Consider the following 12513-nt stretch of genomic DNA (forward strand, 5'->3'; position numbering starts at 1 on the left):
AGATGTAATCTCAAATCATTAAAAATATTAATAATGACTAATTGATAATTACAAATCACAAAAATTTGTCTTTATAAAAAAGAGGAGTACTAGAGTCACCGACTTTTGTGTTTTGTAACTATCAATTAGTCATCAAAAGTATTTTTAATAGTGTAAAATTACATTTAATAATAAGAAATTATTCATTTTTTTTTGATAGTTAAGTGAGGACACATTTTTTCTAAAAAAATTTGATATTGGGAGTCCCCGTATTTTCCGTTGAAAGCATTGTATAAGTTGAAGGGATGAGGGCTCTCCCCAAGTTTGGGTGTGATACTGAAACCCATGTCATGTGAATGCCTATCATACACCAAAACAAAGATAGGCTCTCTTGAGTCTCATAATAATGGCAAGTGGGAGGAGGAGAGCACTGAAAGACTCCTCCTCAACCAAGTCAAAGTCAAAGTCATACACACTTCCCTCCTCACCCTCCCATTCCTTCTCTTCCTCCTCCTCCTCCGACTTCGAGTTCACCATCTCCATCTCGCCGCGCAAATCCTCCGCCGCACTTTGCCCTGCCGATGAGCTATTCTACAAGGGCCAGCTCCTCCCTCTCCACCTCTCCCCTCGCATCTCCATGGTCCGCACTCTCCTCCTCTCTTCTCCCTCCTCCTCCTCCTCTGCCGCCGCCCGCGACTCCACCGGCAGCACCACCAGCACCAACTCCTCCTCCTCCTCCTCCTTTGCCAGCGACCTCGCCCTCTTCCCCGACTGCGACTCCTCCCGCCCTAGCTCCGTGACCGACGACGACGAGCTCAAGCGTCTCCATAACCCTTCCAAGGAGTATCCTCACTCCCAAATCAAGAAGAACCACCCTAATAGATACTTCTCCTTCTCAAGATTCTCCTCTGTTTTCCGCAAGGACACCACCACCACCAACAACAACAAAGTGTGCGAGACGGAGCATCACCACCATGTGGCCGCTTCTTCTTCTTCCTCCTCCGTGAAGCGAATGAGCGCCACTGCCAGAGATGTCATAAGGAAGTACTTGAAGAAGGTGAAGCCTCTTTACGAGAAGCTTTCGCAGAAGCAACAGAGAACCGGGGAGTTGTTGGCGGAGGGCGGTGGTGCGACTGTGAATGCAACAACGACGACGTCTTCGCGGACGGTGTTGTCTCTGTTAACGACTATAACAGAGAGATCCAAAACAGAGGGTGGTTGCAGTGGGAAGAGAGGGATGAAGGAGAACGTTTCTGGTGTTCTGTCTCATTCTTTCTCCGGGAACCTCAGGTACCCTCGGAAGAGGAGAAGCTGCGTCTCCAGTTGCCCTTCGTCCATGAGATCGTCGCCCAGTCATTCCGGCGTGCTCTCTCAGGGCGGCGCCAGAGCAGGGATGCATTTCGGGGACTCTTCTTCCATGGAAGAGTTGCAGAGCGCAATCCAAGGCGCAATCACACATTGCAAGAACTCTTTGATGCAGAACAAGCTTGACACTGGTGCAGCTCAGTAACGAAAGAGAGAGGTTTTAACTTCCAATTTGATCATGCTCTTAATTTCATCTTCAATATTCGTATGCCTTCTTAGATCTGATGAATTCTGATTAAACAACCATCATGTTCAGAAAACAATTTCAGCTTCTTCCTTTTTTTTCCCTTGCTTGTTTTTGTCATTTTACATTAGACTTAGATTCTAATTGTGGGAGTGAGGTTAAAAACCTGCATGTGACTTATTTGGAACGTCCTTTTGGATTTGCTAGTGTAAAAGTTAGCATAAGCTTAAAAGTTGTAACTTTTTATTCTGACTATATAAATAAATATAAATGTACCATATATATCCACCGTACCAGTGGCCTTGGAAATTTGAGATGTAGTGTGTATGATATGATTATTATAACCGTGACTTCGTCGTGGTAGCAATGTAATTGCACCAGTCTTGGTTCTGCAAGCAAAATTGGCATCATCTGAGTTGGAGTTTTGTTGCGATATGATTCCATTTGTAACGTTACCTGACCTAGCTAATATCAACCTGTGTTAAAATATTTATAATGGAAGTAATATTTTAAAATTTTATTCGATTCTAGATATTAATGGGACTTGGTTGGTGGATCTATAATAAAAGTAAGAATGGTACAATGTGGGGGTACGATCGATAATATAATGCAAGCATCGTAGTAGTTCAATTGTTTGTGCAGCAAGGACTTGATATCATGCATGTGCGTAAGCTTGAGTTCAGCTCTTTCCATGGGATAAGGCGTTATATTTAAATAAATGTGCATTTATTGTTCATAGAAGCTGATGGGAAGGTTCTATGTATCTTCGGTCTTTGTTGCGGTAGCTGTGATGAGTGTTGACTGTTCAACTTAAATTTGCTCGTAATCTCTCATGTTCGTACAAATCTGGCGGAGGAAATTTTTTTATTTTTAGACTAATAATTTTTTTTAAGGTGATACTATATATAGGAGCATTTTTAACCAAGTTGATGCAAGGGCAGCAAAATAAAAAAGAAACGTTTGCATATATGTTTTGGAAAAGTATAGATAAATAATGAAAATATTAAATAATGTAAATAATAAATATATCGGATGTTCATTTTATTAAGGTACGGATAGTTATTTTAATATTAAAATTTAGAGGTTAATTTGGAGGTGTAGTGTGTTTTTATTTGATTAGTGGTTGTTTATATTGTTCAACAAAGTCATTGTCCTTCTAGCATTCCCTATATGTTTTTTCTTTTTTCTGCTTCTGCGTGCAGCGCAGAAATTTATTGATATACTATACAAAATTTTATATATAGCATAAATTTATTGATACTGTATAAAATTTTTTGCATAGAGCATATAAATTTTTATATATAGTATATAAATTTTGTTGCAAATATATTTAGTTGGGTGAATTAATATTTACAATATAGAGTAAAAGATAAATAGGTCCATAACCTTTTAAAACGAGGACATTTTCGTCCCTCAAGATTGGAAAATACATTTCGATCCCTCACGTTTTAAAACGACCGACAATTATACCCCTCCGTCCATTTTGGGCAAAAAACGGCAACGGAGCCAGCTGACATGGAAGGGTAGAGAATGACGTATCCGTTACACTTGCTGAAGTGGATTGGGACAAATTATTAGTGGACAAATTCGTCCCTTAAAGCCAAAACGACGCCGTTCTTCAGATGAATTCAATATTTCGACACTCTTCTTCTCCGCCGCGTTCAACTGCCGCTATTATCACCCTTCTTAAGGCCTGCAAGACCATTCATCACCTCTACCAAGTCCACGCCTCCATCATCCAACGAGGTCTAGAGCAAGATCACCTCATCATCTCCCGCTTCATTTTTCTTTCCGCCTCCTTTGCCGCCACTGCTTCATATTACACCTCCGTCTTCGACCGTGTCCTTAGCCCTTTCCCTTTTCTCTGGAACTCCCTCATCGGAGCCCACACCAAAGGAAGTTACTTTTTCGACGTCCTCTCTGCTTTTATTCGCATGAAGGCACATGAAGCCCATACACTTACTCTTCTGTGATTAAGGCCTATTCAAGCATGTGTAGATCCTGCGAAAAAAAATTGCTCCATGACTCGGCGTTGAGGTCTGGGGGTTGAAGGTGATATGTTTGTTGGAACCTGTTTGGTTGATATGTATGGAAAATGTGGAAAGATTGGTGACGCTCGCAAAGTGTTTGATGGAATGTCTAAGAAGAATGTAGTTTCATAGACAGTGATGGTGGTTGGCTATGTGAAGGTTGGGGATATGGTGGAGGCAAAGAGACTGTTTGATGAAATGCCTCAAAGGAATGTGGCATCATGGAATGCGATGATATGAGATTTTGTGAAGGTGGGGGATTTGGGCAATGCTAGGGTAGTGCTTGATGCTATGCTGGAAAAGAGTGTTGCTTCTTTCATGGCTATGCAAAGGCTGGTGACATGGCTACCTCAAGGTTCTTGTTCGACCAAGCTCCGGAAAAGGATATTGGTTAGCTTGATGTCGGCTTCTTCTCAGTTGGTTGCCTTATATGTATGTGCCATGTTCGGATATACCACTTCAACCAGACCAAGAAGGTGATGGCAAATTAACAATTTGTGTATTTAGTGGTCCCAGTTTAGTGTGTTTGTGTATATATTTCAAGTTCAAATTCAAGTATTTGGATTATGCTTTTGATATATCGAATGATCTCCAACATTTGTGCTCCCAGAAAATAGTGACTTAATTCTTGGAATGCAATTTTTTATGGTATTGCACAAGTGATACATACACGTATAAAGTTGCTGCTTCTCTCGAAAAAGCCTTGCAGGTATTACTGTATGTGTTAGGATTAGAATTAGTTTAAAACTCTCAAATTTAGGCCTTCATTTTAGTGCTAGTGTTTATATATATAGTCTTACATAAATATGGTTAGGGAAGAAGTGTTTTGTTCCTGCATTGCAGGGATTTGAGCATGTGTATGGTGACATTGTGAGTGGGGTCATAGATGTCAATGAATTAGGGTTCTTGGTTAAGCATATGGAAGGTATGGTGAGGAAGATGGATAGGTATGTTAGTAACACTAAGAATTTGTATAGTGAAATGGAGGTTTTGAATCAATAGGAGCAAGCTATGAACAAGTTTCAGAATAATCAAAATGAGGAGAGTAGGAGGGTCTTTGAGCAGAAACTTGCATGGCAGAGGCAATATGTTAGGCATCAAGGACTAATTTGTCTATTAAAAATTTGTTCTCCATCCACATCAGCAACTAAAACGGACACTTAACACTCTACCCTTTTAGGTCAGCATGTTCCGTTGCCGTTTTGAAATCCAACTCGACGGAGGGATCTAATTGTCACGTGTTTTAAAACGTGAGGGATCGAAATGTATTTTCCAATCTTGAGGAACGAAAATGTCCTCGTTTTAAAAGGTCAGGGACCTATTTGTCTTTTACTCTAAAATATATGATTCTCCACAAATTTCTGCTGCACACCAATATTTTTATGCAATACACAAAAATTTATTTATCAAAATTTATATATTGTGTATATTTTGTTGGTTGGGTGTCGATATTTAAATATATAGTTCTTCAAAAGTTATTGTACTTCAAAAATGTTTGTACATCAAAATTTGAACATATATATGAAAAGAAAAAAAATTAATATTTATCAAAATTTCTATCCTCCAATTTCTAAACATTACATGAAAAAAGAAGAAAAAGATGTCTAAAGAAAAAAAAAAAACTGTATTGTTGAAGAATCCTTGCATACACCAAATAATTTGGTTTAAAAAAAATTTGGCCTTTTAACTTTATTCTTTTTCTTTATATATGGAGCCTTTTTACAATTTTTTTTTTTGGATTTTTCTAAAATATGACAGCAAATTCATTTCTATATTTTTTATAAAAAAAATGAAAAAGAGAAACCGTTAGTTGCAATTTCTAATTTTTTTTCTTTTATAATAGAGAAATTATTGGGTCTGATTTTTCAAAAAAATATTGAAAAAAATCAATCAAAGTGATTTTTAATTTTTATAAAATAAAAATATTACTTGATGCCATTTTTAAAATTTTTAAAATAAAAAATAAAAAAATAAAAATCAATAGGCGCAATGTGTGCAATTGTGACACCGCCACACACACTGAAAGTATAAATGAAAGCTAATTTTTAACCAATTCTCTCAAAAATAAAAGGTTGGCTACCCTTTATGACATTTTTTATTGTTATTGAAGGAATTGAATTAAGTTATCATGATTAATATTTATTATTTCTTTAACTTGAGTTTTTAAAAAATCAAATTATAGTAAAATCATTATTTATTCAAATTACAAGAATTGAAGTCCTATATTACAATTTTTTCTATTCTCCCAAATCAGTCGATTCCTGAATCTATTTCACACAAAAAAAAAAAAAAAAAATCAAAAGTTGAAAAGATCGGATAAAAAGAAATAAACAAAAATTAAATAACAAAATTAAATTACCGTGCATTAATTATATGAAATGTGAAAAATTAATGGCTATGTTTTTTTTTTTTTTTGGTTTGCACCAGGGTATCCATCAGGCCGGAAGCCCAATGACTAATCCCTCGGGTACTGCAGAGGCAAAGTGGGCGACCCTCCCAAGCAAGCAAGCTCCATTCCCATCCTCCAGTGAGTATCGAACCCGGGAGAGATGGTTAAGGGACACAGACCCTCATCCATCCGTGCCAACTTGCGTTGGTATTAATGGCTATGTTTAGTCTTAGCTTGGATACATATAGGAGTGGCAAATGTATCTAAACTCATCGGAATGATCTGTGTAACTTGTCAAAAAAGGCGGATTGGGCTGAAAAATTGGAACCGTCAAAGAATAAAAGTCCGTCAAACTCGCACCGCTTAAACCGCAGACTTTTGGAGGTGGGACGGGCTTTCCCGCGGGACTTAGCTTTTTTTGACAACGGAGTATTTTTATAATTTTTTTTATTAAAATCCAACTTCCCCCAACCCAACTTATAAGAATATAAAGATGAAAATTGAGTATTTTGGATTATATTAATATTGCTTTAGAGATAATATTTATAATTATGTTTTGGATTATATTTATTTTACTTTGGAGAGAATATTTATAATTATATTTTGGATAAGAATTTAGTTTATAATTATGTTTATTAGATATTTATAATTACAAAGATTTTAATGTTGTGAATATAAAAAATATAATTTTTTATGCCTTTAGAAATTATAAATTTATTAATATGATTCTGAAATTATATATATATTATTTAGTAGTTATTAGTAAAAAAAAAAAAGAAAAACTTTGGCGGACTTAGTCTACTAATCCGCAGTTAAGTGGGGTGGAATTCTAGAACCGCCTCATTAGGCGGGGCGAGCTTTCCCGCCCATAGATATATATAAATCAATTATTGTAGAAAAAAGACAAAAGAAAAAAAATTAATTTTTTGTAGAATTATATAATAGTGATTTGATGCATGAACCAAAATATTTAATTTTCTACTGGTATAATTTTTTTCTGATTTGATATATCATCACCTTTTGCATAATTTGTTGTCATCAAATTCTACTACTTCTTTAATTTGTTCTCTTGCCATGTGTTATGTTAAGTATGATAATCAGAGTAGTGAAGTTTTTGGTTGCATCCATACATTTATATGCTGCTTATTGGTATAATTTTTTTTGGGAATATATTTTGGAGTAGGCGATTTAAAAAATTGGAAAAAATTATACAATAGAACTTGTTTGAAAACTCTTATAATTTGCATAAATAATTTACCATAGTTAATTTATTTTATTTTTGAAACTTAAGTTTAAAAAAATTATTAGTGTTAATTATGATAATTTAATTTAATTATTTTAATAATTAAATATGTCATAAAAGATATTAATATTTTTTTTTTTAAAAATTGATTAGAAATTACCTAAGAAAAGTAGGTAGATGGTATTTCTCACATGCATCCATATTAAGGTAATTTATAGCATGTACTCATGTTGTTATAATACAATCCTCATGTAATATTTTAAAAATAATTTTTTATTTTTTTTATATTGTAATCGCTATAAGAAAGTTACTGAATATCGTTAGATTTATTGGCGAATTTATCAAAAAAATTTGTTGGTAATCACTACAACAAAACAGAGAAGCGGCGGCAGTTTTTTGGGGTGGTTGCGGCGGCTTTAATCGCCGCTATTTTTGGGTCCCGCGGTGAACAAAGCGCGGCCAGGTCAATCGTCGGCACAGCAGTGGCTGCGGTTTTGAAGAACTGCTGAAACAACCGCTGCCAGAAACACGCGGGAAATCGCAGTGGTTTGGAATCGCCGCTATATGCTGTAAATAGAAAGGAAAGATGCCTAGCGGCGGGTTAGGAAACCGCCGCAAAACAAGATTTTGAATTTAACGTTGAATAGTAGCGGGCAAAAAAACTAAATAGAACCAAAACTGATTTCCGTAGCGTTTTACAACCGCCGCGATACCTTTTTTTTTAATAAACAAATTTATACATAAACTATTTCCTAATACTTTGGTCATAATAAATAAATAACTACTACAATATTAAAATCTACACCTCAAAATAGAATAAAAAATTCTACCAAAATAATATGAACATTGCATTTCAAAATATAATATATATTTAATAAGTCTTACATAATCATAAATCTAACACAATAAGTGTTTAACAACTATATTTACATATTATGTAAATTCAAATAACGCAATCCTAAAATTGAATTAGAAAAGAGTTTTGCTTTTAATATTTAACCATGCTAAAAGCCTAAACTAAACAGTCACTTTGACTATAAAAATCTTCAATCACTTCAGTCAATAAAGTCTACAACCACTTCATGAAATAGTAGAAGGTGGCCTTGTCTCTATTGGTGATTCTGCAACCTAGGATTAAAAGAAAAAAATAGGTTAGAATAAAATAAAAATCAACAAATTATTTTACTAAATAAAGACTTTTTTTGCTTAAGTGGCAATAATAACATAATCTATGAACAAAGAAGTTATAAGTAGTGCAAAAATATACGAACAGAAAATGTCTCCAAGTACTATCATTCCATATCAACAAAACTTGCACAAGGAAAATAGCAATACCAAATATGAGAATGCAAATCTATATTAAAACAAGTCACGGGAGTATGCTTTGTGGTTATTCACATGCATCTGTTATATTTACTAAAGCATTCACAATGAAAAACTCAGAAAAAAAAAACATATAATATTTACCCCATTATTTGTAGCTGTAGGAAAGTCATGTGACAATTTTTCACCTATACAATGATTAATGAAATATGTCACCTGGGCTTGTAATAAGAAAATTGTTGCTTTATTTTCTTGTAATTCTACTTCCATAGAGCGAATTTTAGCCATATCAAAGTCATGATTGCAATGAAGAAGATACCTCTCCTAAACTATTAGCAGATTTCATCAATTGGGATGGACAAACACCAAATCCTGCACCTCTAACACGACTGGGGTATTTTTTTCAAATAACTTGATATATGCATCATCATTAGGAGAACTCTCATTAGCTTGAAGCAAAGCTAATTGTTCCTATGATAAAAATTTGAGAAATACATTATCATTAGGATAATCTCCATCATCATTAATGTTACGGATCCGGCCTACGACTTCCACACCCGGAACAGTCTCCAAACCCGGTTACCCGGATCCGAACCGCTTCACACTTCTAGAAGGCCCGGAATCGGTCCACTAGAGCTTCTAACCAACAATCAAATTCAAATACCTCCCTTATCTTAACCAGATAAGATAAGATAAGATAAGATAAGATAATTACCATCACCTATATAAAGGGGAGCCCCAGGCCCCCTCAGGTATGTCATTCATTCCTCACACCTTATACCTCTTAGATCCATTCTGACTTGAGCGTCAAAGTGTCTTTGCAAGTACCCATCCCTATTGCTCCAGTCAGATAATCCGGCATCCGTCTCGACTCGTAAGTTTCCGATCCATCTCTCAACCCGTACCGGAGACATTCAGTACATTGGCGCCGTCTGTGGGAACTTTGCAACGTTGTGGTGGCATGGCAGATAACCCAAAAGAGCAATCCTCAAACTCACTCACTTGATTTCTTGCTTGTAACTGAGAGAAAAAAGGAATAATATTTTCTTAACTTGCATCACCTTTGCAGTGATAACACACCTTCGCCCTACTCCAACGGCAAAATCCCAAAGGAACAATGTTTCTTCGACTTGCAATCACCTTCTTAGTGATAACACTCTTTATGCACCTTCGCCCTACTCCAACGGTGAAATTCCAAATCCTCCAAGCCCAAAGTCTTGCCTCCCTTTAGTGGGACACCTCCACCTCTTGGACCCTCTCATCCACCACTCCCTCATCCGTCTCTCCAAGTGCCATGGCCCCATCTTCTCCCTCTAATTCGGCTCCATGCCCACATGGTTACTTCTTCTTTTGAACTCTTCAAACTCTTCCTCCAAACCCACAAGGCCACCTCCTTTAACATCAGGTTCCAAATCTCTGTCAACTGCCGCCTCACCTATGACAACTCTGTCGCCATGATCCCCCTTCGAACCTTACTGAAAATTCATAAGGAAGCTCATCATGAACGACCTCCTTAACGCTACCACCGTGGCCAAGCTCAGACCTCTCAGGAGCCAAGAGATCAAGAAAGTTCTCAAGGTTCTTGCACAGATGCGGGGGACAGCCAAATTGTTGCGGCATGACGGAGAACCTCGAGGAGCAATCCACCACCCAACACCCCAACTCAAACCCACAAAGCCCAACTCCCGAACTCCAAGATAACACTCCTCCCACCCATGGAAGGATAATAAGCGCGGCACATCACCAACCAACCCCAACCCAGCAACAACCAAGAGAGGACAATCGTCCTCCCACTGAAGCCTGGCCACCCGACGGCCTGGGAGAGAAGGCGGTCCAGATAATTCAAGAGCTGTGTCTCAGGGTGCAAAACCTCAAAGGCCGAGTTACACCCAAAGAACGGTACCACCCGGAGCATACAAGCCAAGCGACCTCCAGGACCTGATCTCACCGCGATACCAGGAACACCAGGCCCCCTGAGCAACGACACAGCAAACAGCACGATCGCAGCATTTCCCTAGACCCGAAACACCGATGCAGAGAAGACGATCGACGGCACCATCGGGAGGCCAAACGAGCAGGAAACATGCACGTGATAATGGAAGCCATCCCGTTCATAGAAAAATCCTTGAGAGCCAAACTCCCAAAGGACTTCAACAAGCCCACTGACATGAAATACGACAGGACCAACGATCCCCGGGAACACCTAACGACTTTCGAGGCCAGGATGAACCTGGAAGGAGTCGCCGACATGGTCCGGTGTAAGGCCTTCTCGATAACCTTAGCCGGCCCCACAATCAAATGGTTCAACGCCCTTCCAAACGGCTCCATAGCCAGCTTTCATGACATCTCCAGAAAGTTCATGGCCCAGTTCACCACCAGGATCATCAAAGTAAAACACCCACATCATCTTGCTCGGAATCACCCAAAGACAAGATGAATCCACAAGAAAATACCTCGATAGGTTTAACGATGAGTTCCTAACGGCCAACGAACTCACAGATTCGGTCACCAATCTCTTTCTAACCAATGGCCTCATAAATGAAGACTTCCAAAAACACCTCACCACCAAACCAGTTTGCACCATGCATGAAATTCAAAGCATCACAAGGGAATACATAAATGACGAAGAGGTAAGCCAAGTCGTGGCCGCCAACAAACGGCAGCATGGTAACACGGCACCTCGTAGTTACCCACCATCAAGAGATACACCAAAAGAGCACCTTAAACCTGTGAATGCCAACCACCCAGGGTTGGAAAGTTCTCGAACTATACCCCTTATCTGCGGCCATCACCGACATCTGATATGTGCATAAAATCCAAGATTGCTTCGACCTAAAAGACGCCCTCGAATAAGACATCCGAGATGGCAAACTCCTCGAGTTTGTCAAAATCATTCGAGAACCTCAGAGAACTGAAAGAGAAAAATCAAAAGAACGTGAAGGACGCAACCCGAAGACGATATGATAGGCATCCCAAGAAAGTATGGAAACCAACCCTACCATAATCGTAAACATTATCACCAAAAAGGAGGCACTGAAAAAGTCAAAATCAGCAATAAAAAAGGATCTCTAAGTCCTAGCCGTAAGAAACCAAGCACCAATCTCCTCAGTTCTAGCGGCAATCACATTTTCCCCGATGACTGCCAACACGGCACTTCGGCGGAAGACGCCCCATTCGTCATCTCGGCAAAAGTCAGAACCAGACTTGTGAAAAGAATACTGGTTGACACCAGAGCTGATTCCAACATCCTCTTCAGAGTAGCCTTCGACAAGCTGGGTCTCTGAAACAAAAATCTGCAAACCCACCACAACAGGGTTACCGGACTCGGAGACAAGTTTATCAAACCTGACGATTCCAAAGTGTTACCACTAACCATCAGAACCGAAAGCCAGAAGAAGACCATCCTCTCCGAGTTTGTGGTCCTCAAGGACTCCACTGCCTACAACATCATCCTCTGAAAAAAGATGATCAACGACCTACCCGCTGTCATCTTCACCAAAGATCCTAATCATGAAGTTTTAGGCCAATAACGGCACTATCGAAACAATACACGGGGACTGGAAAGTCGCAGTAGAGTGTGAGAACACCAGCTCGGCCCTCCGTAAGAGATACCGAGACGTGGCAGGCATCTTCCCCGCCGACCTCGATGCACGCCAAGACCAAAGTCCACGTAGAACCATGGGAGGAAACGACAAAGAAGCAGAGTGGAACCTTGCAGACAAGGTTAGGAGCATAGCACACCTACGGAAGCTAGCCTTAAAACAGAGAATAAGCCTAAATGGCAGCACGGTACGATGAGACTTCAGACCAGGAGACCTCGTCTTACGATAAAACGACATCAGTCCACCCATCCACGAATAAGGGAAGCTCACGCCCAACTGGGAGGGTCCCTACCAAATCAAGATGGTAATTGGAAAAGGAGCCTATAGGCTCGAAAGACTAGACGGGACCAAGCTCCCAAGACCTTAAAATTCCACCAACTTACGGCGCTACTATATGT

At 38.7% G+C, this 12513-nt stretch overlaps 1 protein-coding gene across 1 annotated transcript; it reads left to right on the forward strand.

Annotated features, from left to right (window-relative positions):
• The first annotated feature begins 263 nt into the window (after positions 1–263).
• Positions 264–1845, forward strand: MAKR1 (membrane-associated kinase regulator). The gene has a single exon (XM_016343850.3). It carries the CDS (start codon positions 386–388, stop codon positions 1487–1489), a length of 1104 nt encoding a protein of 367 aa, XP_016199336.2. The 5' UTR covers positions 264–385; the 3' UTR covers positions 1490–1845.
• Positions 1846–12513: the final 10668 nt, after the last annotated feature.

The sequence above is a fragment of the Arachis ipaensis genome, chromosome B5, assembly GCF_059453495.1.
Source record: "Arachis ipaensis isolate K30076 ecotype BB chromosome B5, ASM5945349v1, whole genome shotgun sequence".
NCBI lineage: Eukaryota > Viridiplantae > Streptophyta > Magnoliopsida > Fabales > Fabaceae > Arachis > Arachis ipaensis.

Bases quoted from the DNA above. Each gene is read 5' to 3' on its own strand.
- MAKR1 (XM_016343850.3), top strand. From the start codon at position 386: ATGGCAAGTGGGAGGAGGAGAGCACTGAAAGACTCCTCCTCAACCAAG.